The following is a 25,588-nucleotide window of genomic DNA, read 5'->3' as shown; positions in this document are numbered from 1 at the left end:
ATGGCATGTGCATTTCCATCCTGGCACAAAATTACATTATTTGTGTGTTTTCTTGTAAATCGTATACCCCACTAGAATGTAAGGCTCTTGAGGCCAGAGCCTCTGTCTCTCTTGTTCCCTGTGGTAGCTCCCTGAGTGTAGCACAGTGCCTGTCACCCAGTAGGTATTTAAAAAAAAAAAAAAGTGAATAGATAAATGGAAGGATGGATAAAAAAAGCTTGGATTTAATGGTGTAGAAAAAGGGGGGAGAGGAGGTCGCCCTGAGTCTGGAAGATCCCGGCTCCCAGCCCCAGCAGACTGTCCAGGGGTCGTGCTCTGTAAGCAGAAGTCCAGGAGCCTGTTCATTGTCCCTGCAGACCCAGCACGGGCCCGTCTACACTTCATTGGGGTCGTCCTGGTCGGCGTAGATGAGAAAGCCTGTGAAGAGGCTGTCGGTCCAGTAGGGGTCGTAGAAGAGCCCATTCTGCTCTGAGTAGAAGATCTGCAGCCAGACCTCGTCCCCCTGCTTGAGAGCCAGGATGGTGGAGCCCGAGGCCACGTCGTGGTTGCCCGTGTTGGCGTCGAAGGTCCGGATGCGGTACTGGCCATTGTGCACCAAGCCGATGGCCAGGTGCTTGTTGGCCAGCGTGATGTCGTAGGTGAAGAAGTAGATCCCCGGCACGCTGCAGACGAACTTGCCGCTGGAGGCGTTGTAGTGACCGCCCTCGTTCATCAGGATCTTGTCGAACTTGATGGGCAGCCGCTCCCGTGGGTAGCTCTTGGTCACCGCCACTGAGAAGGCGGACTTGGCGTGGCCACTGCCGCAGCTGCAGGGGCCCGGGAGGCCCGGCTCCCCCTTCTTGCCCTTGGGCCCCTTCTTGCCTGGTGTGCCGTGCTTCCCCGGGGCGCCGCTCACGCCCTTGGGGCCGCGGGGGCCAGCCCGCCCAATGGCCCCGGCTTTGCCCTTTGGTCCTGGCTTCCCCCGGTTACCTGTCCGGCCCGGGGGACCTGGAAGATAGAGCAGCTGGAGTTATGAAGGGGCCCTCGGAAACGTAGGCAGAGGCTGTGGGCCTTGGCTTTCCATCTTTGGAGCCAAGCCCCCGAGTAATGGGAAGCACAAGAGGGCTTTGGAGTTGCAAATCCCCATTGTGTTAACCTGGGCCCCATCTCGCAGTCCCATCTGGAAAACGGGAACGGTGACACATTCCAGAATCATTGGGGGTCGGGGCAAAAATAACACAATTCACAGCCTTTTCTTTTCCTGCCTCCTAAGGAAGAGTCTGGTTTGTCTGCCCAAACAATACACAATGGGTTGTGCTGGCAACGGATGGGAAGAGAATTGAGAGAAACTTTTTGACCTCAAAACTTTGACCTGGGTGAAATCCCTGCCTAGTGCCCCATCCCTGCCCATGCGCAGGAGGGAGTTTAGTGCAGCCCTGCTCACCATAGTGAACATTATGAATGACTAACTGCCCACTTGCAAGGGGAGATGATGAGGAAATTATGGTCCACCCATAATGGGCAGTTCTATGCAGATTTTAAAATGAGGCAGACTTACGTACACTATATGAAAACATCTTCAAAGTATCCCGTTAAGAGGGAAGAGCCGGTGGAGGAATTTTTTTTGTTCAAAGCAACCCACAATGCTACTTTATACCCATTTAATTGCATGGAAGATTGCCTGATCCATAGTAAGCACTTGCTGAATACACTCGGCCTACCCTAGGCTACATTTCCTGTGGAACAGGTCTTGGTTCTTCATGCCCGTATTTCATAAAATGTGCATTTCCTTCAGGATGACATTTTTGGCCCATGATTATATAGAAAACATTTATTTTCATGTCCCCTAAACTCAATACAACATCTTAAATAAAACATATGATGGGTAAAGAGTTGAGTCACGTCCCAGCACAAGTGGACAGTTGATATAATAGGTAAACAGGCAGAATCAGGTATAGGTGTTTTGAGAAGCCTGCTGAATGCCAATCAAGGATCCTGCTCCTGAAGGTTGTTGGTGCTGAAGAACATTCTAGCCTCATTGTGACAAGGCAACTCTTTATTTACCACTGCATAAATTGAACGTATAGAAAGTAAAATAGGCATTTTACACCCTAAGAAGATACTTTGCTCCTTACATGTATACATTTTACTGTGGTTTAGAGTTTTGGGTGAACATGCATTTTTATTTTTCTTGTTTTAAATAAGTGGGAAATAGATTCCCTAATAGTCTTTTCTCGCTGAACATCTAATTTCAAGAACTGATTGCTTCCACCCAGCAATGCCTGGCATTATCGTACACTGTGTAAATACATAGAAAAAGGCCAGGGAACATACACATTTAACCAGTTATCAGGGGTTACCTCTGGAGGATGAGAGGTGGACAAGAAAGGGGTGCAAATTAAGGGGGACTCCTGTTCTATTTGTATTGTTTAAATTTGTTACAGTGAAAATGTATTTGTGTATTACTCATGCAATTAAATATAACTAAAGGGAATGGGGAAAAATAAAACTAGGAAAGGTCACAAAGTTGTTCCTTGAAAAAATGAAGATAACCCTGGCTTATATGGCTCAGTGGATTGAGCACTGGCCTGCAAACCAAAGGGTGGCGGGTTCAACTCCCAGTCAGAGCGCATGCCTGGGTGGCGGGCCAGGTCCCCAGTGGGAGGTGCTGGAGACACAATGACAGACACATTGATGGTTTTTTTCCTCTCTTTCTCCCTCCTTTCCCCCTCTCTAAAACTAAATTAAGTCTTTCAAAAAATGAAAATAAACACAAGGTGGGGGAAAGCTAGGAGAAGAGGAGTAAAGAGAGACATTTTGGACTTAAGTTTTTTGGGGGAAATGAACAATAGGGAAGCTTATTGGAAAGCAAGGTGCTTCCTTCTTGATGACTTTCCTGAGACAATTCAGGAAGAGCTGACTTACTCTTCAAGACCTTTCTGGAGATGGGTTTACACGTGTCTGTCAGGGGCAGGGGGCTGGTGGTGGTCCCGTACTCTGGCTGATCCAGGCGTAAACCGGAGTTTTATCTGGGTTACACACATCAGGGTTCCTGCTTCTCAACACCGCCTTCCTCAGTGTGTTGGATTAATTCTCAGCACAGATTCAGTACATGGCAGGAAAGGTGGCCAAAGGCAGCCCCAAGCCTGCATCCTCGCAGCCCTTGGCCGAGAGGGAAAAGCCAGTAGCAGAGACCTCTTTCCTGCCCGAGGGTTCCTGGGGTGAGCGTCGGGGAAAACTGGGGCTGGCCCTGTGCAAAGCACATGTCCACATACGAATCTCCCACTGCAGTCGGGAAATGGGGTAATGCTCTGTCAGTGTGAAAATGCCATACAGATAAAAGCTATTATTTCCCTACTGTTTTAAGTGTGCATTCTGGGGTGCTGCTGGGGTGACAGTTTGGAGGTATAAGGAAAGTCAAGGCTAAGAGGGTGTGTAGACAGTATTCAATGTATTTGCTGGCTGCCTGGCATCTTTTTCTTTGTGGAACTGCACTTCACTGCTTCATGGGGTCCCAGTGAGGCTGTCAATCACAGTGACCAACTGCCCTCATCACCCAATCACACACGTCCAGGGGTGGGCACAAGTCCCAGTCCAGGCAAGTGGTGGTACCTCACTTCCGTGATCAAAGGGATTGGTTCAGGATGCACGAGTGATCGGGGAGGGTCAGTCATCCTGGGATTTGCTCTATGGATCAAACCATGATGAGGAAGGCTTGAGCCCACCAGGAACCATTACAGGACTTCCAGCCTTTGCGAAAACCAACACACAGAGAGAAGCAGAGCCTGGATAACAATATTTGAGCTCCTGGATCCAGCCTTTTCTGAAGCTTAACTCTTGGACTTCTCCATTGCATGAGCCAATAAATTCCATTTGGGGCTATAAATTGGGTTTTTGCCACTTGCCACCAAAAGAGATCTGAGTAGTATTTCAGGAAACTTGCCCAAAGTCATTCCGCAAACCAGTGGTGTAGCTGGGGAAGGAGCACAAGATTTAACACCCACTGCTTCTCTCAGGAGAACACAGGGCTCGTTTTTTAAAGGGATGTTAATTTGGCTGATCATGACACGGGTCGACACCAGCTTTCAGCTCTCTGTGCCAGACGCTGTCAAGACCAGGTGGCACAGGAGGGGCAGGTGCTGGGCCTCTTACCTTCCTCTCCGCTGTCCCCCCGGTCCCCGTCCTGGCCATCCTGGCCGTCTTTGCCGGGAAAGCCCATCCTTCCCACCATTCCTGAGGGCCCTGGAGCTCCTGGGGGACCGGGTGGGCCCTGGGGGCCAGGCAGGCTGCAGACCAGTTGAGGGGAGCCCTTCTGGAAATCCCTGCGGGTGAGGGCGCCCAGCAGAGGGTCGGCCGCACAAGGGAGCGCGCAGGCCAAGAGCACCCAGGGGATCATGGTGTCACCTGTAGGAGGCAAGAGAGCTGTGAGCAGGGAGCGCGGCCACTGCTGGCTGTCAGAGAGGACGCAGGGGAGGAGGCAGCAGCTGGGAACTGGGTGATATTTCTGGCTCCTGCTTGCCCTGCATCACATACATACGAGTAGCCGGACAATGTCATCATATCCTGCGTATATACTTGGATGAGCTGAGTCATGGGCCCAGAATATACTTTAGAGGGTCTTGGGGTGAGGCACTTGTCCTCATACCACCCTTGTCCCCTGGAGTGGCAGGATGTATGGCCCAGTGACAGCGGACTGGGGCGAGCTGTGGACAGAGAGAAACAAGCCACAGCTTCATTCAAATATGTGACCCAAATGGAAAGCTACAAGGGCAGAAATACTTCAGATGGCAGGTGATGATTTACAACTTGCTGCTCCTTCCAGGGGGCTCGGGGTAGCCCATCGTGGGGGGTGGGGAGTGAGGCTTCAGGGCTGAGTGACACTGGTGGGCCATGGTGCCACTCCTCTGCTGGGTGCTCTCTGGGTGCCAGGCATGGGCTGAGGGCCTTCCAGATGTTTCTTCACCCTCAGACATCCTTACCCGGTAGGTACGGGCGAGGAAATGGAGGCCCAGAGAAGTTCACAACGTGCCTGGCATTCCGTTAGCAGGTGGCTGGGCATATCCAGAGTGTCTGCCCTTTTGTCCCCGGTTACAGTGTGTCCTTCATTTTTAAAGTTAGAAATATCCATTGAAATAATATACTCACATCATTTTAAAATCAAACAATACTATTAGGCTTATAATAAAAAAAAAACTGGTCTCCTACCCATCCTTCACCTCAACCCCCGCTCCAAACTCCTTCTGCTGTTTCTCCTGCAAACTGGTGCCCTACACAGTCCGCCAGCCCCAGACTCTCCATCTTCTTCCCTCTGGACTTGATGGGGAAGAGTCTTGGGAAACTGGTCAGTGTGACTTGTGAGCTGTGAAACATCGACACTTCCGCACTTTGGGGCTCCCAGAAGGGAAACGCATTCTGCAAGCAGGTTTGAACTGATTTGGAAAGCTGCAATCCGCAAACGTTTTGGACGAGGGAGAGAGGCAGGAAGCGGTGGGAGCGAGTCTCCTGGGCTGGCGAGAGTCCTGTGAAGGGCCAGGCACACGCAGACAGGCGGGAGGGAGGGGGCAGCATGTGCTTCAGTTGCCCATCCCCTCTCTCTTCCGACCTCCACTCTCAGACACACACGCTGGGCAAGAGAAAGGAGGGTCTGTTCTCCAGCCTCTCGGGACAGTAAGGACAGGGCTCAGTGACAGCTGGCCCAGGGCAGGGCCCAGCGTCAGGGCGGAGGAGCGGGGCTCTGGAACATGCAGGGAGCAATGGCTTTCTGGGAGCTGGAGGTTCCCGTGGCTGGAGCCAGGGACTGTTTTGGAAATAAAGGCGGGGTGACTGGATTCCAGTTCCAAACCTAGAGGGCGGGAGAGCATAGTCTCCGTGGCCCCAGAACACCTCCCAGAAAAACAAGCTCCAAATAGCCTTGCTCCTGGCCTGGGCCCAGCCCTCCTAGGTCTGGCCCCAGCAGGCTACTCTCCACACCAAAGTGGTGAGAAAACCTGGGGTGGGGGTGCATGACCCCAAGGAATCCACACAGGTTAACTCTTCAGGGTCTTTTAAATAAATGCAGCATCACAAACTTGGGGAGAGCCCCGAGCAATGGTCTCATCTAACCTCTTCAGTTAGGGACAGGGAAACTGAGGCAGCAACTAACTGGCTGTAAGGGGCGTCTACAATGCCCCAGGCACTGGGTGCCACTTTCTACCTGAATCCTTTCATTTGCAGCTTACAATAAACCCTACGAAGGTGGAAAACTTACTGTTCCATTTTTCAGAGGTTCTAGGAAGTCACATGACTTACCCAAGGTCACAGGATTGGAGCAATGGGGACAGCACTTGAACCCGAGTCTACGGGGCTTGGAAGACCACACTGAGACCCCTGCACCTTGCTGCCTTCTCCTGGAATTCCTCCTGGCATTTCTGCTTTTATAGAAGAGGAAACTGAAGCTCCGAGAGGCCAATTTGCTCATGTTTACACGACTAGCTCGTGGCAGAAGTTATATTTGAAGTTGGGTTTGGCTGACCCTGATGCTCAAATGCTTTCCATTATGTCAGTGTGTCTTTGATTTTTCCTCCTAAATATTCCAAATTACAGGAGAGACCTTGAAGTATGCGGCCAAGCTACACAGAGCAAGAGAAGAGTTCTTGGATATTTTGTATTTTGTCATTTTATACACACACGCACACGCACACACACACAAGACACGACTTTGAAAATGTTAAGAGCGATGCTTTTTCTCCCTTGGGGCCCTTGAGTAAATTGGTGCGTGACGAAAACCTTCTGTTCTTTGAGAGGTCTGCACTTGGCTTAGCCAAAATGATGGGGGTCGGGGTAGAGGGGACAGCCTCCTGGGCTCTGACTCCCCGCCATGAGCCTCCTTGGAGTGTTAACTACTGGGTATTTCCAGGGGCTGATCCAAAAGACCAGGGTGCACGGAGGCCATCAGCTCATTCCTTACTTGGACCTGGCAACAGCAGCCTGCCTGATCTCTTGGTCCTCTCCCTGCCCTCCCCCATGGACACTCCATGCTGAAGAAGCCAGAGGGACCCTTTAAAAGCGTAACTCAGGAGCTTCACTTCCTGGAGGATCTTACTGCAGTGGCTACTGGTTGCAAATAGCAAACCCCTGACCATGTGGCTCACCAGGCCCTAAATCACCCAGCTCCCCCCACAACCCCACCCTAACCCAGCTCCTCCCCACCTCTTCCTGCTCCTCCAGACACCCCTTCTCTTTCAGACGGAGCTCTGTTCTGCCCCTCTTTTTTTGTTTTTAAGATTTTATTTATTTATCTTTAGAGGGGAAGGGAAGGAGAGAGGGAGAGAAATATCAATATATGGTTGCCCCTTGTGAGTCCCCTGATGGGAACCTGCCCGCAACCCAGGCATGTGCCCTGACTGGGAATCGAACCGTGGTTGCTTGGTTCCCAGGCCCGTGCTCAATCCACCGAGCCACACCAGCCAGGGCTGTTCTGCCCCTCTTTCTGACAGGGGCTCAACCCTCTGGCACGCTGGCTCTCTACCCTGTGTTTTGGCATAAATGTAACATCCTCCAAGGCCTTCCTGATGGCTCTCCCATTGGTCCCCAGCTCCTCGTTTGTGTTCTTTCCAGAAAGCTCACCTGTGTTCACCTGTTCCTGCAAACTCACCTGTATTCCCTGCCTCCACCTGCCTACCTGCTTCTGGGCCTGCTGCCTCCCCATCGTGTCCCCCATTAACACAGAAGCTGGCCCACTCCCGTGGGGACCGCAGCTGACTTGCTGTCTCCCTGAGTTTCCAACTTTCTTGCACTCAGCAGGTGTTTAAGAAATACTTCCTTGAATAATGAATGTTTGATACCCAGAGTCTACCCTCAAGAGCATCCACAAAAGAGGAAAAACACGGCAGTGGACTAAATCCAAAAGGGCACCTATGCTCTTGGGTTTCAATAAGTCGTCTCCCTTTTCGTTTTTTTTCTGATCCAAACCAGACCTAATCCCTCCTTCCTTTTGACCTCCTAGAGCACAGGGACCCCAACCCAACTCGGGGGGGGGCGCGTGCAGAATATTTTTTATATAGCAGGTGCTCCATACATATCTGTTCAACTGACCAGAGAGGGAAAATGTATTGGTCCCTCCTCACCTTTTAAAAATGATCTTAGCTCCTAAATTGTCCTTTCTGGCACGAGTTGAATAGCGGAGGCTGCATGACAGTGTCCCTGGTGAGAGAGAAAATGTTGGCTGGTGGAAGCCCAAATACAGAATCATGAGTTGCTAAACTTGGACGGAGATCTTCAGTCTGGTTTTCATTTGCCCACTGCCTGGCCTCCTCATCTCCCCATTAAGTAGCTAATGATTCACAAATATACAGGTTCTAGGAAAATGTTAGGTGCTACAGGGCCCAGCCTGAGCCTTCTTCCTTCTTCCTCTTCTCCCACCCATAGGACCACACCTCTGCACCTCCACGCCCGGCCAATTCCTTCCCAAGGGCCCTCCACCCAGACTGTGGTGTGGGAAGGGCCAGAGGTGGGACCTCCGCCCCTCACTGACTTTACCTAAACATGGTCCTACCGGTAGAGATGCCGGGACACTTGTCTGGGCCTTGAACAAGGCTGCTAGGGCTGAGTTCTGAATAATGTCACCCTGGACGTCAGAGGATATAAATTATGCTCAAATAAATTTGAGCTGCTCGTGGTCCAGCCGTGACACACCGATAGATAGGGGTGGTGTTTGGCTCAGGGATTAAGAGACGTGACACCTGGCCACTCAACTATCCAACGGGAACCGCAGAGTACCTACCTGTCCAAGTTCATGTAGCTACAATGAGAAAATGTGTTCCAAGCTTCTAGTGCACGGTGTGAGAGCAAATGCTCAGCAGACGTGAGAAATCTGCCTAAAATGCCCCCTGATGTGGAGGGGGCACTCTCCTTTCTCCAAAGCCCTTGGAGGGCCACCTGCCTCATCCTTCCCCACTCAGGTCTAGTAACCTCTCCCCAGAGGGCCCTGCCCCAGCTCTGGATCTAAAATAGCCCGGGTCAGACCTCCCTGGCCTGTCTTCCAAAGCATGTGGCTCAAGCTGAGATTATATCTTTTTTTCTTTACTGAGTTGTTCACTGTCTGTCTCTTTCCCTTGGTGTGGACGGGCCAGGAAAGCAGACGCCCTGTCCCTCTTGCTCTGTGTTCTGTCACCAGAGTCTAGCACGGCGCCCACACACATGCAGTGATTGCTCAGCTCACAATCGTTCCAGCCTTGAAGGGAATGGTCACTGATAATAAAAGAGCAAAAAGATCAAAACCGGGCGGATGACAAAGCCACGCTTGGCTACTGAGGGAAACCCAGTGACATGAATGCACTTGGATTCAGAAGACGCATCCCAGCTTTGTAACGCACTGGTCAAGTGACTGTGGAAAAGTCATTTCCTCTTATCTGGGCTCCCATCTCCTCAAGTACAAAGTGGAGACAGTAAGTCTCAGCCGGCTGCCTTGCAGGGCTGTTCTGAGGATCCAGAGGGGTAATGGGCGTTGAGAGCAAAACGTGATACAAAAGTTAGAGCCTCCTTTAAAATTATAATTGACGACAACTGCAGCTGAACTAACAGCATGCAGACCCGACCTGGCACTGGGCCCCCCCCCCAGAATATTTCACAGGGAGGCCTAGTTCTGCCTGGGGAAGGATACCTGAATCTGGCCTAACTGGGCAATTAATTCTCCCAGTGTTTGGAGTTAAAAAGGAAGGGCTTGTGGTTGGGATGGGGGCCGGGCTTGCTTGCAGATGAAGTGCGCTAAAAATTGGCTTTAATGAGACTGCAAATTCTATAATGAGAGACACCCCACGCCCTCCCTGAATTCCAGGAAGCAAATTGGAAACAGCCCTCTCCAGGTTCTCTGAGGAGCTGAGACACCAACTGGAGGCGGGAGGGTGGGTGCCAGCGACTTACACATGGTGTTCACCCAGCACCTCCTCTCCTGGGCTGTCCAGACCACGGCCCATGCGGACACCCCAGCATGCAAAGTCAACAGTGCAGATCGTGACAAGTCATCGGACCCACTGGTCACAAGGCCCCAGAAAATATCTGAGCTCTCTCCTGTTTTCCGCCCCCTCTTTCTGGCTCAGTCTAGAAGAAGAGGTTCGAGGCCAAACCATGACCTAACGAGGTCTCGGAAGTCAGGGCCTCAAGGGGTTTTTCCCAGTGGCACTCCCGAAAGCAGGCCAGGAGTCAGCCTGGTGGGCGCTGTGCTGACACCCCAAAGCCTTAGACACCAGCAAACGTGGCACGTGATGTGGTGGAGTTGGAGCCCACCCTCCAGGCTGCATCAACTGCCTGTGCAGCGAGGTCCAGAGTCAGGCTCTGGGTGGCTGAGGCCAAAGCCCTCGAGCTCTGGACCTGCTCAGCACAGCAGTGTGCGAGAGGAATGCAGCAGATGTGCCAGGCGTGCGGGGAGGGAGGGGGCCTGAGGGTGTTCAGAGCCCCGTGCCCAGCCTCTCCCGAGGGCTGGGAGCCTGTTTGCACAGTGCTGTCCAGCAGGCAGACAGCACGAGGCCACAGGCCACCTCGAATGTCTCTACTGCCATGTTACAAAGGTTTAAAAAAAGCAGATGAGATTAATTGTAATACTATATGTTATTTAGACTCATACATCTCAAACACCATCACTTGTAACCAATGTAACAATTACCAATGAGGTACTTTCCGCTCTAAATTGGCACTCAGTCTTGGAAACCTGGTGCGCATTTCACGCTTGCAGCACATCCTCATTCAGAAAGGCCACATTCCAAGCGCCCAACAGCCACACGCTGACTACTGCATTAGCTCTAAGCAGAACTGCTTGGGCTGAAACCCCACAGACCAGCTGTGGGGCTTTTCACAAATTACTTATCCTCTTTCCCTCAGCCATGTTCTTTGCAAAATGAGGACGACAATAAAAGCATCTACCTTACACGGTTGTTATGATGGTATAATGCTCCTAGAATAAGGTTTGGCATAAGGAAAGAGGTATAAGGGCATTATCTATTATTATTTTATTATTTCTTGTCCTCCTGCAAATCAAGCAAGCTAATGGGTGTTGGAAGTAACACCCGGTACAAAAATTCAGACTGCGTGTATAATTGTAACTGTCACCAACTGCGGCAAAACTAGTGAAAACAACAGCCTTGACCTTCCTCCAGGAGTCCTGCAGCATGTCTGGGGGAAGCCCCTGTAGTCCTCGAATAAATTCTCCATGTTCACTTAGGTTAGTTTGTGTTGTGTTTCTGTCGGTTGTTCACAGAAGAGTGTCCTTAGGGAGGCTGGGCCTTAGTTCCTGCCTAGCCATTCTGTGCTGAGGGAAGTCATGGGGTCCCTGCCTTGGCCCCACACCGCTAAGTCACCTGCATGACCACGCTCCATAACACGGGTGACTAATAAAGACAGAGAAATCAATGGGACGGTGCTTAGTTCTTCAAGTGACAGAAGGCCAGTGGGACATCACGTGAGCTGGTGCTCCGCACCATGGTCTGGCGAGGGTGCCCAGTCAGTGACGGCACCCATTTTTACTGCCTCTGAAGTCAGACGCTGGAATGAAAAGGTGTGGTTGCTGCTCTTAGAGGCACATGGTCTGGTTATAATGAGGATCCAGCCTGGCGTAGCTGTGTGACCGGGACAGAAAGCACACCTCCCCCTTCCTGTCTCTGTGTAACAGGCTCTCTCTCAAAGGTCAGCCAGGACCACGCTAACGGCAGGGGGAGGAAATCTGGGGGCTAGGTGATTCCTTGGAATGGCACAGAGGGGCCACGCTCAGAGATCTGGAAACTGAGAGGGAGAGAAACAAATTCCGAGCTCCAAAGGGTTAAGGGGAAAGACTAGGCCCTTGACTTCCCTGGGCCCACGGGTCTCCATGGAGCCCCTTCTGCTCAGGCCCTATAGACGTTCAGAATAACTCCACAGAGATCTGACATAGGACTAGCCTTCAAGAAGCACAGAGATGGTCTGGTGGTTAAGAATCATTTTCTAGCTATTTAACCTCTGAGCCTCAGTTTCCTCATCTGTAAAATAAGAAGAAAAAAAAAACAATACCATATGATGGTATTTGAATCATTTGAATTTGAAATAGCATGATATGAACATATTTATGATTTGCCTTGATGGGTAAAAGTTTGCCGAGAACCTTGCAAGGCAGCATGAATTGCGATCTGCAAACTGTGTTTATGCCACGTGACAGCCTGTTCAAACCGGGAAGCAGAAATCCTGCCGTGCTTCTTGTGGCAGGTGAGTTCTGATTACACCAGTCTGAATGCCGTGAGGTCTTTAGGCAGGTCTCCCTGAGCAAGTCGGTTGCTGTACCTCCCTCACAGAGCGAATATGAACATCAAATGAGATCACGCGGTACCTGGCCCACAGGAAGCAGGATCATTCTGATGTAAGAATCATATGTGAGAACGAGGAGAGAGATGATGGGAGAAGGTTAAAAGGACAGCCCTGGTGGGCGTATGAGTTTGCCACCCTTGACCTTGAAGAAAAGGGGGATTCTCCGTGAATATGTTCTCCATGCAAGTTGTGTGTTCTCGTTCCAAAGCTTTCTTTTTAAAAAGATGTTATTTATTTATTTTTAGAAAAAGGGGAAGGGAGGGAGAAAGAGAGGGAGAGAAACATCGATGTGTGAGAGATGTATTGACTAGTTAGTTACCTCTTGAATGCAGCCAATTGGGGACCTGGTTCAAAACCCAGGCATGTGCCCTGACTGGGAATCAAACCAGTGACCTTTTGGTTTGCTGGCTGGCGCTCAATCCACTGAGCCACACCAGCCAGGGCTTATTTCAAAGCTTTAATGCTCATTTTCTCCTTTAATCTCCCCACAGTTCTAAGAGACCGATACTATCAACCCCATGTAGCAAAAGAGAAAACAGAGCTCAGAAAAATGAAGTCATTTTTCCCAGGTCAAAACTGGGATAGAATCCAGGCCTGTTGGCTCTGGGCCTGGGGTTCATGACCCTGTACCATGGACGGCCCCTCTGCTCAGGCACGGGACCCATGTACACATACCTTCCAGGGCTGCTCTGCGAACAAGCCATTTACAGAAATCACAAACCCAAGGGAGGATTATTTCCTTGAACAAAGATTCAGCAGAGAATTCCTTTAAGACATAGAGTAGAAGTTAAGTAACAGAAAGTCAAATTTCTGCAGGAGTTCATCTCGCGAGGACAAAGCCTGACTGGCAGGAAGCCGTGAGTGTGCACACCCCTGTGAGACCCCACGGTGAGTATTCTGGAGCTGCCGGCAGCAGACACTGGGACTGTGGAGAAGAAGTCCTGGTCGTCTCTGTCAGCTGCAGGGGCACATGAGGATGAGAGAAGGAACAGCAACACAGGGCAGGAGGGAGGGATTTGCAGAGAAAGAAACAGCTTCCGGGGGAATTTGTTGAATACTTGATGGAGGCAGAGTGTCTTCAAAGGTGAACCCAGACTCGTGAAAGAAGTCTCGGTTTGTTTGTGCAGGGACGAGCTGAGACGCCGTTGTAAGAACAAAGTAGGCCTGTATAGGCAGATATACGGAAAGATGGCCAAGACACAAAAAGTGAAAACGGCAAACAGCAGTAGGGAACGTGAGGTACGATTGTCTTTGAGTTAAAAAAAAAGACACATAAATGCATACATGAAATCTCTGAAAGGACGCAACATCTTGTTAAAGGGGCTGCCTTTCAGAATTGAGAGATAGAAAGGCTGTTACCTTTCCCTTGCTGTCTTTTTGAAGTGCCTGCATTTCTTACAATGAACACTGTTAGTTTTATGTCAATTAAGACAAAGGTAACCCTGCCATTGCCGATGAACAGGCAGGCAAGGCTGGTGTCCCTGCAGGGGCTGGGGGCAGTCGGACATCGTGCAAGGAACAGGGTCTGCAGCGTGCTCTGTGTGAGAACCAGTGGGGGTCGGAAAGCCTGGGGGCTCGGATGGGGTGGCGGGTGAAGCAGCCATAATGCATGTGATCACCAGGTAACAGAGTAAGGCGGAGGACTGTGTAGACAGAGGTGCAGAAACGGAGAGTGGGAGAGGACAGACTTCAGACAGTGCTCAGCTTTGGGTTGGCAGACACAGGACACTGTTGTTGCTGTTGCCACTGGTTCAGCGTGGCGGGGACACAGGGTGTCTGGGAGACGGCCAGTCGAAGGAGGGGGCTCTGGAAGGGCTCCAGGCAGGAGAGGTCAGAGGTGAAAGGACAGGGGAGGACCACCCTGAGGCTGTGCAAAGCACTGATGGTGTTAGGGGAGGGGCCTACCCTGGGAGGCCACCGGGGACCATTGCCAGGTTCAGCAGAGAGAGTCAGTCCTGGAAGGGGCACTGGCAGTGGGGATGGAGAACTAAGAACCAAACGTGGGGGAGGAGGGAGAGCGAAGAGAGTTGTGAAGAACTGGGTGCAAATCTCTGCTTTCCATGTAGTGCCTTTTGAGCTCAGTTTGCCGGTCTGTATAATGTGTTTCATTAAGCAAGTGTTGTGAAGAGTAAATGAGATGATATATGTTGACTGCGAGTCAACCTATTGTTAGCTTGGGTATTGGACTCAGACTCAGCAGGGTTCAAATCTCTTTATCACCACTTACTAGCTGTGCAACCCAGAGCAAGTCGTTAACATCTCTGAGTCTGGCTCCTCTTTTGCAGATGCAAATAGGCTGTTGTCATGGAAATGGAAGAGCAGGAGCAGAGGGCTGGCAGGGCCTGGCACGCACAAAATAGGCGCTCAGTAAATGGTAAAACTATTGCCAGCACCAGGTAAACCACCGAGCAGAGAGCCTGGCACACAGTAAGCGCTCAATAAATGTTAGTTCATGTTATACATAGTTCAGAAGGCACAGGTCGAGAGGTAGGAATCCGTGGACTGCCCAGCCTGCAAAGAAGGGCTCGCGGTCCTCCCCCTCCTCCTACTGACTCCCATCCCCTACCCCGCCCCGGCGCCGCGCATCCCCACTCCTCCCAGCCCGCACCTTCCGCAGACAACCCGCGGACACTCACCCTCGCAGCTGTCCGCCACGTCCCGGAGCGTCCGGAGCTACAAAGCCATCGGCCGGGCTCCGCGTCCCCGCCTCCCGCGCCGCCCCAGGCATACTTTTCCCATCCCGTCACCGGCGGGAGCGCCTTCCTCCGGGTCACGTGGGCCGCTCGCAGCGTGGCGATTCCCCCTTAGGAGTTGGTTTGGAAAAAACTTTTCAGCGCTGGCGGCAACTTGGGTGTGTCAAGGCATCTCTCCGTGTGTAGAACCTGTCCGTGTATTTGGAGGGTTCCGTGCATGAAAGTGATTGTTACCCAGGCATATGCAAGGATGCGGGTACGTGCGCGTATGTCTGTTGCTCGCACATGAGCTTTCGTGTCACTGTGGACCTGAGGGTGCGTGTGGGCATGACAGCTTACAACAGACTCATTTCCCTGGGTGCTGAATGTTCATGTACTTGAGAAAGAGAATCAGGCACACGTGTGTGTGCATGCATAAGTGCTTGTGTGCAAACACACATCAGAGCTCGTGTATGCACATGTACATGCACATGCAACTTGGTGTGCAACCAAAGAGTACTTCAGCTGCTGGGTGGACACGGCAGTGGCTGGATGTCTGTGCACTGGGTGCATGTTTAAATGTGAATACGAGCACACATAACTGCCTATCAGTATGTATATGCCTGATGTCTGTGGCATCTGCTTGTGCAGTGGCTCATACCTTGGGTGTGTTTATATGCATGCACGCCTTGGTGTGGATTGTGTCCAGATGTGTGTGCATGCATAATAGTGTGGGCAGGTGCCCCTGGTCGTAGTCACCCTCATCCAGGTGACAAGCAGACACGAGGGGAAAAACGGTCCTCAGAGGCCTGGCTTTTGCTCCCTTCCCTTCCTTCCACTGCTCTCTTCCACCAGCCACCAGTATTTCCCTGGGCCGCCAGAACATCTGGCTAGCAGATGGTGTATGACCCAGGGTTTACAGTCAGAATTCTAATGCAGGTATGCATTTGAACTCTAATGCTGGTTCCACCATGTTAGACAAGTCAGCTACTTTGTAGATGGTGTTTCATTTTCTGAAAAGTTGGGAGAATAATATTACTGCACTGTCTTTGCCTCTAAAGTTGGGACAGTCGCCCATAAAGGTGTTGGTAAGCCACTGAACTATGTAGAGAACTATTACTAATACTACATAAATATTATTTGAGGATGAAAGTTAGTGGCTCAATGACCAGATCTATTCAGCAAACGTTTAACGAGCCTCTATTATGTGTTGGTCCCCAAGCGAGGTGCCGGGGAGACAGAGCTAAACCAAATAGTCGTGGTGCCTGCTCTCATGGCAGTTGAGTCCGGTGAGGACAACTCAGGGGGTTTCAAGTGAAACCAGTGCCACAGAAGAGAAAAACACTGAGGATAAAACTGGGGCGGGGGTTGGGGGGAAGCTTGGGGAAGAGGTTTCAGTTGAGCCCTGAGGGATGATGGAGACCTGTCTGGGTGCAGGGGAGGTGTGAGTTCACTACATGTACGAAAGATGCTGTGTGAAGTAAAGAGTAGTGTGCTGATTCACAGATGGCTGGAAAGGGGGCTTTCATCCGCCACCCGAAGGGTAAGTCGCCACATCTGGGTAGGTCGGTCTGTTTCCAGATGTGTCTGGATCGGAAAAGGTGAGGAAACCCTGCTTAGAATGCCTGGAGCCCCTTCAGAACCTAAAGGACTCAGGAGATCCCCCCTCGCAGGGTAGAGTAGGGATCTCTGTGTGTTACCTTTGGGGCGACACTTTAGCAGAGGCTGAGACCGCTGGCCTGCTCTTGCTGTTAAGGAAATGGTTAACCCCTGGCAACCAGCAAGCACTTAACGTTTCCTGGCTGCGTAAATGGAAGAATGAGGGATGGATGGTTTTCCAGGTTTGGAAAGTTCCCCAGGAACCTAGGTCTCCCGGAGCCAAGCGGAATCCCTGGGGCCTTGTCCCGAGGGTGCTTGCAGGGGGAACGGCTTCCTGCAGCAGGGACTCCAGAGTACTGGGAAATGGCTGTTCCGGGAACTGCCTCGAGCTACCACGGGGCTCAGAACTCCCTCCCTCTAGCCTGTTTCTGTGTTTAATTCAGCCCACAAACGTCTATTACCTATTATGAGTGTGGGGACAAGGAAATGAACTTCTGGTCTACGAGGAAAATGAAGGAGAACACACATTCCTCGAAGAGGTCAAATGCAGTCGCGCAGTAAGGAAGGTACAAAGCATTTTAAGAAAGGAGAACACCCTGGCTGGCATAGCTCAGTGGATTGAGCTCGGGCCTGCGAACCACACGATCGAGGTTCGATTCCCAGTCAGGGCACATGCCTGGGTTGCAGGTCAGTTCCCAGCAGGGGACTCATGAGAGGCAACCACACATTGATGTTTCTCTCCTTCTCTCCTTCCCTTCCTCTCTAAAGATAAATAAATAAAATCTCTAAAAAAACCATCAAAATAAATACACAATTAAAAAAAAAGAAAGGAGGAGAACTAAATAAAATTTAATATTAAAAAAACTAAATAAAATTTAATATTAAAAAATAAAAAAAAAAGAAAGGAGGAGGCTAGTCCCTTTCATTTGATTCAGTTCAATTCCTTTCACATCTGTTTGTACCTAAAGCACATGCCCAGCACCAAACAAGGAAAGACGAATGGCATCGTGATACTGATGGCCACAGATGTGCATTTGGGCTTGTCCGCATCTGTCCAAACCTGTCTCAAGTGTGCCTTCCCATATACTCTACAGAGGCTGGGAAACGAAAAGCCCATTTCCTAGACTCCTTGCTGCCGGAGCGCTCACTGTAATTTAGGTTTAGCCAGTCCTGTGTGCTTGTGCCAGACTGAATTTTTAAAAAATTGAGTTAGGTGCTGAGCCAAAGAGGCAGCGTGGCTCTGGAGTTCTGCCAGTGGCTGCCTCAGACTCCACCCTGGATGGTGGGTTCCTGTAGCTAGGCTGGACCAGTAGCTGCTCCCTGCACTCCTGGCTTCCCTGTTGAGGCAGAAAGTGGAGCTCCCTTGTGAGGCCGGTACAGAGGTGGAGTTCTGGGAATCATTGCTGGAGGCCCAGGCCAGAGCTCTCTGTGTAACAATTCTAAATCCTCTTGATTCTCTATAGTAAATCTTGTCTGCTTCACATAGCAAGAAGGGTTTTGCATCTTCACTTGGACCCTCGCTGATGTGGAAGTCAGAGAAGGGAGAGGAATGTGGATCAGAAGCAGCATGGGTGGAACCCGGAGGACTGCCTTTCTTCCCTCTCCCCATTCCGCCTCCTCTCTTCAACCTCTCTTCAGATAATCAGCCTTCGTATCAATTAACCAGGTGATTAGATCTGAAACAACGACAATGCACAAGGCACTCTGCTTGATGTTGGGCTCACAGTGGTGAACAAGTAAGCGAGGTCTCGGCCGCCATGGTGCTTATGAGGATACAGAACTGGGTTCAAGTAGCACCCATATAAGCGTGCAATTCAAAACTGTGGTAAGACTTATGGAGGAAAAGAAGAGGGAACTGTGGGCGAGGATGGTGGTATGGGGCCTGTGAGAGAACTTATTTTGATTGGGAGGCCTGGAAGATCTTTTACGCAGGTGACACTTCAGCTGAGTGGCAAAGGATAAAAAAAGGCTAGGCATGAAAAGGCAGCAGTGGAGGAGCGGCGAGAGGTGCCAGGCTGAAGCACTAGTGTGTGTGAAAGCCACAGTAGCCTTTGTCCACATCTTTCTAATCCTCCCCTGTGTGATAGCTGAAGGATGGAACCCAGACACCTCGGCCTTTCTGCAGCCTAACTGAGAGCCCTCTGTTTTCACATCTTTCCAGCCATTTCTCCTATTTTTCCTGTGGGTCAGGGTTTCTCCACCTCGGCACTATTGACATTTGAGGCTGGACAGTCTTCATTTGTGGGGACTTTCCTGTGCATCACAGGATCTCTAGCCTTTATCCTCTAGGAGAAAATAGTACCCCCCTTACCCCCTCCCCCATTGTAACTACCAGAAATATCTCCAGCATGGCCAAATGTCCCAACAGGGGCAAAATCACCCTTCATTGAGAACCACTGCCCTTGGTAGCCCTGCTTTGGTGGGGGGTGGGATTTCTTGGTGGCTCCTAGATGCACCTCCACTTAAGCAGTTTCTTCAAACTAGTACCCACTGTCGTGCATCACAAAGCCTTGGCCATATATCTATGAGAAATTCATGGTTCTTATCTGCCAGTATTCCTCTGTCCACTGGGGAAGTCTGTAAGGATGACGCTCACGTGTACGAAGTGGTAGGGAAAGGGTGGACCCTCCCAGTGCCCTGGCTGCCCTCTGGCTGCAGGGGCACGTGGACCAGGTACCCTTTCCTTTCCTGTCCAGTTAAGAGTCCATGTGGTGGGCATGAGGCCCAAGCAGAACCAATCAGTCTTTCCATGGGCTGTAGTAGACCGCTCTGCCTGATTTTAGGAATTGTATCTCTACCCCTTGTGGCTAAGGGTGAGAGACGACCTTTGGAATGCCAGCCGCAGGAGACAAAGCCTGTCTCTGGTAGCAAACGCTGCCTCAGTTCCTCTCCCTGCCCCCAGAGCTTGGTTGGAAGTCAATGACAGGTAAGACCCCTCACAGCGGGGGGCAACCTAAGCCAGACTCGATCACCTGGGAGGCCTTCATGGAAGGACTCAGGGGGCTGCAACAGAGAGCAATGGACTCTCGCCCCCCAGCTTTGTCAAAGCCTGAGTCCCCATGTTCTCTGGGAGAAGCGCTTCCTGGCTCTCTGGTCCCCTTAAGCCTGAATACCTGAATACCTGGGGAAAGGTGCAGCTCCTTGCCTGGCTAGAGTGTGTCCTGGGGAAAAATCTGGCACCACAAAGACTTGCTGATAAACCTGTGAAATCTGCTCTGCTAAGAGTGCTTTCATTCATATGATAAAGGTCCAAGAGGAAATGAGTATGTCTCCCAAAGTTTCTGCAACTCTCTTCCTGATAGATACTCACTCAGACCGAAACCCTCAGATCTCTTTGTAATGTTATCTACTGTTTGATCCTTGCCGCCCTGTATTCCTGTGTATTACAACCCAATAAAAGGCTATGGAAAAAGGTGCTCGGGGCCTTTTTCTCCCCAGAGAAACTGGCCACAGCCCACGCCTCCATCGCCAAACAGATCTCATCGCTTCTCGGCCATATTTATTCACTCATGTGTGTCCGTGGCTCCGGGGGGACCTCTCGAAAGTTGTCGCCCCCACGATGGGCACTGCTTTTCTTCTGATTGGTTAACTGACGACAGAGCCCTGGGTTGTGCAGAGCCTATTTCCTGCCTTGGGGAGGAAGCCTGCTTATAACAGGGGTTGATGACATCAGTGCACAACTAACAGCAGACTCACGAAGAACTGGCAGGTGGGAGCAAGTGCCATGACTGCATTATTACACCCTTTGTCCACATCCTTGTGCTAAAACATTCACATCCTCGTATTCTCTTTCTTTGTTTAAGCTACTTTGTTGGTTATCGTGGACAAATACCTGAATACGGTATTCTTCAGTGCCTATATCAAATCTTTCCTCTTCCTCGCAACACAGAACAGTCTGAAGAGATGCTTTCTTTGAACTCCTAGTGGATTGTTTACAGAAGCCAGCAGCCAATTTTGTGCCTCTTCTCCCAACTCCAAGTTCAATGTCTGCTCATTAGCAGTTTGAAATGGTCATAGTGGGAATAACGAGACTACAGAAATCAGCAAATGCTACAAATCAAGGCCGTCTTTGCCCCAACTAAGCCCCCAACCTGCTTGCCAGCACGTCACAGTCTAAATCCCTGGTCAGTTGCACCATCTGGACATCAGTCATGGACGGATGTGTGACACCTCTTGCTTCCCGAACACAGTGAGGTTGGGAGGACGCGTACCCCTGGCCTACACTCCATCTGAACCTTCAGATCTCAAAGCAGGCAGGGTCCTGGAGAGTGATCTGGGCTGTGCTCTTCATTTCACGGGAGGACAAAGAGGGCCAGAGACCTCCAGTGACCTGGTAGTGAGTTGTGCAGTCAAGACAAAGGAAATCCAAGACCGTTTGGTCTTGCGTCCATTATTAAAATGTAGGCCTTCCTGTTTGCCTTTTTCAACCCTTTCTCCAATTTTTGTACAGAAGAGTATTTAGAAGTGATTGCTGAATCATTCCAAACAGCTAATGGCCAAGACCCAAGCTGTCAGTATTTACTTTCAACCAGGGGCTGTGGGGCTGCAAAATTCTCTAGCGTGAGATCATCCCAGATGGAGTCTCACTAACGAGGCAGAGATGGGGACAGCTGCGGAGGGGGACTTGCTGCCACAGGATGACCGTGACGTTGGAGTGAATGCTGGCAGCTGTGTGTGTATTATGTCACTTGGAGTGAAACAAGATGACAGCTGAACTGCGGGGAAGGCCTTGCAGATTTATAGAAATGAGAAATGTACAATTTAATTTTTGACATAGCTCTTCTATTTCCTGTAACATATCCCGAAAGCGAGTGCAGGGATGTCCTTTGCAACGTTGTTTGAACTGATAGAAGACTGGAAACAATCTAAATTCTTAGTAACAGGGGAATAATTAAATAAATCATTTTGCATACATAGAGACAGACTTCTATGTACTCTTATGGAATCATCTCCAAGATAAATTGTTTACTGAGAAAAACGAGCAGAACAATGTGTTTGGTTGTCTCCCATTCAAGTTGAATAAGAAGAGGTGAGGAAAACACACACAAACACAAGGATGTAGGAGCATCATCTGTCTCTGGAAGGATATACAAAAAAAAAATGACAACACGAGAAGTTGTCTCTGGGGAGGGCAATTGGAAAACAGTGGTAAGAGGGAGACTTATTTTTTACTGCATGACTTTTGGGACAATTTAATTTTGAAAACCATAAAAATCTATTACTTATTTACACCCCTCCCCTCCATACTTTTTTTAAAAGTATATGCTGTGTTATAGTTCCTGGAAGTTCTTCCTTTGCTCTTATGGGTATGCTGGATCTGGGGATGTGGCAGAGTTTGGAGACTTAATCATCATAAATCCCCAGTAATTATATACTTGCATTAAAAAATATTTTAAAGAGCAGTCTGTTGCAATCATCCAAGTTTGGGACAAGTGTTTCTCCCATTTTACAGCTAAAGAAACTGAGGTGCAGAAAAAGGCCATCTTCCCAGTGTTTCACAGGGAGGGAGGGGCAGAACCGGGATGGGAGTGCAGGTCTGGTCCGGTCATACGTTCTGTCTACTGGACCACAGTTAGCGGGCAGAGGAGATTTCCTGGGGAGGAAAAGAAGAACCAGAGACTTCTGAGAGGCTCTTCTGATCCGATTTCAGGAGAGATAAAGTCCCAGCACAGATGAAGTCAGACCGAAATAGACACAATTTAATTCAACGGGAAACGACCCAGGAAAGATCCAGCCAGTTTCCAGATGGAACTTGAAGGGCCTCAGTTGGGGAGAATTCATTCCAGAATCTGATGCAACAAGCTCTTGATTAGGTTTCCCAACTCAGTGTGAGGACCAGAAACGAACAGACATTTGATTTGAGGAAAATGCCCTGGCAGGGGCATCCAAACTCTTGGTGTCTCTGGGCCACAGTGGAAGGAGAGTTGTCTTGGGCCACACATTAAATACTCAAACACTAATGCAAACGAAAAAAATCTCATGCTTTAAGCAAATGTGTGATCTTGTGTTGGGCCACATTCATAACTGTCCTGAGCTGCATGTGGCCCCTGGCTGCAGGCTGGACAGCCCTGGAGAGGCTTCTGCTTTAGAGAATCAAGCTTTGAGAAAGCAGCATACGAATGAGTATAGAAACCAGGACTTTGCCAGCATCACTTTGGGAGGAAATACGAGAAATGAAAGCTCTACCGCCGCCCTTTGGTTTGGAAGAAACGCAGAAATCCCCAACTGGGAAGATGAGGCATGATTAAACTGCATAAATGAAATTTAGCTAGCAGCTACAAACTGCTAGCTGTTGTGAAGCAGGAGACAAATTTCTCTAACTCTTGTATTTCAAAAGATTTCCATAGATTTCTTTTAAATAACGCTCCACTTAATTTATGATGTGAATAATAAAAAATTAAAAACCTTAAAGCATACGAGAGTGCCTAGTATGCTACCACTTATGAAAGTATGCGCTTTTATGTATAACCATCTCTTTAAAAATAACCTAGTAAGAGTGGCTGCCTCTGGGAAGAACCATGGAGCTGAGATGAGGTGGGAGACGCAGCCTTCACTGTACTGTTTTGATTCATCATATACCTGAAGCACATACTAAAAATGAAACACACGCCCTGGCTGGCGTAGCTCAGTGGGATGAGCATGGGCTAGCGAACCAAAGGGTTGTCAGTTGGATTCCCAGTCAGGGCACATGCCTGGGTTGCGGGCCAGGTCCCCAGTAGGGGGCACATGAGAAGCAACCACATATTGATGTTTTTCTCCCACTTTCTCCTTCCCTTCCCCTCTCGCTAAAAATAAATAAATAAAATATTTAAAAAATGAAACACACTCTTTTTTAGAAAAGTCCAAAGGGAAAACGTGCCTTTCTAACGGAGAGCTTTGGTGGTCGGCCTGTTAAGCAACACATACCACACCTGAGTGTGTGACTCGGACCCACTTTCGGTGACACTGCGGTGCTGAGTGCATGGAGGCCCCGCAGCTACTGTGGAATCGGGCCCAGTAGCAGTAGACACTAGTCGGTTTAAATGTGCGGTTTTCCCACACTTGCGGAGCCAGTCCCCTTACGTGCTCTCAGAGGGGGCAGCACCAGCGGGCTGGTACCCCTCCTTCCCACTTTCGTGCTACTAACACATGTGCAAGTCTAGCCGAAGCCCCTTCCTCACTGAGTCATACTTCCAAGGGACCTCTTTTCTAATCTCAACCTCTCCCTCTGTTCACCCCGAGGCAGTGATGCTCACTGATTCCAGAATTTACTATCTCTGTATCCCCTTTGCCTTTGCAGTTCTCCAATTCCTAGTTAATGATTCTTTATTGTAGGTTCTATTTGTTGAAACGCTGGTATGTTTTCTGTTTCTTACTGGACCCTGTTTGATACATGAGCACCTGCTCATTTATACACAGACAGCTGCAGCAAAACGCTAAATGGATCTAGGAAGTAGGCGTATCAGTGTTCATTGTATCACTCTTCCAACGTTTTGGTATGTGTGAGACCCGTCATAATAAAACCCTGGGGATAAAGGTCCTCTGAAAATTTGGATAAGTATCAGTGCCAGAATAAAAAGGTAAACCTGATAAAGGGCGAGAGTCCAAAATCATGGCATGGGGCTTTTGTGAGTAGAAGGAAATGATACATTGAAACCGTTTGCTCCAGAAACCAAACTGATCCCACTGTAAAAAAAAAACACACAAAAAAATCGAAAACTAAAAACAAACAAAAATCTCAAAACAAACAAAACAAAAATAACCAAGTTTTCCGTTTATATCTAGGCCAGGTTCTTCATACTGATGTCGGTGTCACCAAAATTCCAAAATTAAGCAAATAAAATATGGCCTCCGTGGGAAAAAATGAAAAGGTTCTCTTGGGAAAACTTGCCCACCAGTTTCATCTTACAGGGAAGAAAACTGAGGCCCAGGGTAGGTGAGCGCTGTACAAAATCACACAACAAAATGAACGGAGTCCAAACTTTCCCATGGGCCATTCACAGGGAGACTGAAAAGCAAGTACACAAAGCAGTCTTTTTGGTTGCGTGTGGCAGGAAACAAATGGCCTTAAGCAAAAGAGGGAGTTTGTTAGCCCAGGCGACTGAAAGGAAGAAAAAGACAACAACTATGACTGTATTTAGGGCTGCAGCAATGTCATAAGGGATTTGTCTCTTTCCTCTTCTGGGCCTGTCTCACTGCTTCACCCTCTGGCCGCAGAGCTGACCCCTGGAAGCTCCAGACTCAACATCCTGCGAGTTTAGCAAGTATAGAATCTTCCCCACGGATTCCGGCCAAAGTACTGGAGCAGACTCTAATTAGCCAGGACTGAACCAGACCGACCCACAGTGGGGTAAGGAACGTTCCTTAGATAAAAATAAGGGTGCTACTGTGGAAAGTGGGTGAACGAGTGTTGAGCAGGGCAGAGTAAGAGATGACTGGTCTGCCGGACCACTTGGTTCCTATTTGCTGAGAGCTATGGAGGAAACACAGCCATTAAGTAGCTGAGCCACCAGCTGAGTCCATTTCTGTGAGATTTAGAGCAAAAATGTAAAACGCTAGGAGAATAACCTTAGGTATTTTTATTTTCAAAAGATAAAGTACAAAACACAATGGATTAGACAATCACCTTATACTGACCTTTAAATGAAGGTAAATTAAAAGCTTCAAATTTGATCTTTCCAAGTGCTTGGTCGATATAAAAGCCAGGTTTAAAATATTTTGAATTTAGTGCTGAAAGGATTCTATATTGTCATTATCAAGAGCCTAATTAAAAAACCCCCTGAAATATAAGTAATATATTATAAAATTTATCCTTTATTTGGTTTTAATTCCCATTGAATGATGTCTGAAAATGCTGACTGACCTACCCATTTCAAGAGCTTTTGGTGACTTAGAAAAGCAGCCAAGATGTCAAAAAATCCGCAGGATCACATAAGTTTTAGAAAAAAAGCCATTTATACCTTCTCTCCCCAGCCCGGTTTCCCAGTGACTTTTTGTGTTCTGGTGGTTACCAGCTCCAGCAGAGTTCTGTCTGCCAGTTTTGAGCCTACAGA

General features: G+C 49.4%; 1 protein-coding gene across 2 annotated transcripts; it reads right to left on the bottom strand.

Annotated features, from left to right (window-relative positions):
- Positions 1 to 216: 216 nt before the first annotated feature.
- On the bottom strand, positions 217 to 14,988 carry C1QTNF2 (C1q and TNF related 2). 2 transcript variants are annotated; one of them, XM_037128200.2, is made up of 3 exons: positions 14,922 to 14,988; positions 4,132 to 4,383; positions 217 to 987 (listed from the first exon to the last, which is right to left on the bottom strand). In XM_037128200.2, the coding sequence occupies exons 2-3, from the start codon at positions 4,373 to 4,375 to the stop codon at positions 374 to 376; spliced, it is 858 nt and encodes a 285-aa protein (XP_036984095.1). In that variant the 5' UTR covers positions 4,376 to 4,383; positions 14,922 to 14,988; the 3' UTR covers positions 217 to 373. The 2 variants fall into 2 exon arrangements, with proteins under 2 accessions (XP_036984095.1, XP_053521889.1); XM_053665914.1 differs by lacking the exon at positions 14,922 to 14,988 and adding an exon at positions 4,959 to 5,403.
- Between the last annotated feature and the right edge of the window lie 10,600 nt (positions 14,989 to 25,588).

The sequence above is a fragment of the Artibeus jamaicensis genome, unplaced genomic scaffold (assembly GCF_021234435.1).
Source record: "Artibeus jamaicensis isolate MK-2021 breed Jamaican fruit bat unplaced genomic scaffold, CSHL_Jam_final contig_432, whole genome shotgun sequence".
Taxonomy (NCBI): Eukaryota; Metazoa; Chordata; class Mammalia; order Chiroptera; family Phyllostomidae; genus Artibeus; species Artibeus jamaicensis.
Note: the sequence above shows the minus strand (reverse complement) of the source record. Positions and strands in the feature narration are given on the sequence as shown.

Bases quoted from the DNA above. Each gene is read 5' to 3' on its own strand.
- C1QTNF2 (XM_037128200.2), bottom strand. From the start codon at position 4,375: ATGATCCCCTGGGTGCTCTTGGCCTGCGCGCTCCCTTGTGCGGCCGAC. The intron at 988-4,131 runs GTAAGAGGCCCA...TCTATCTTCCAG, and splicing joins GGGGGACAGCGGAGAGGAAG to GTCCCCCGGGCCGGACAGGT.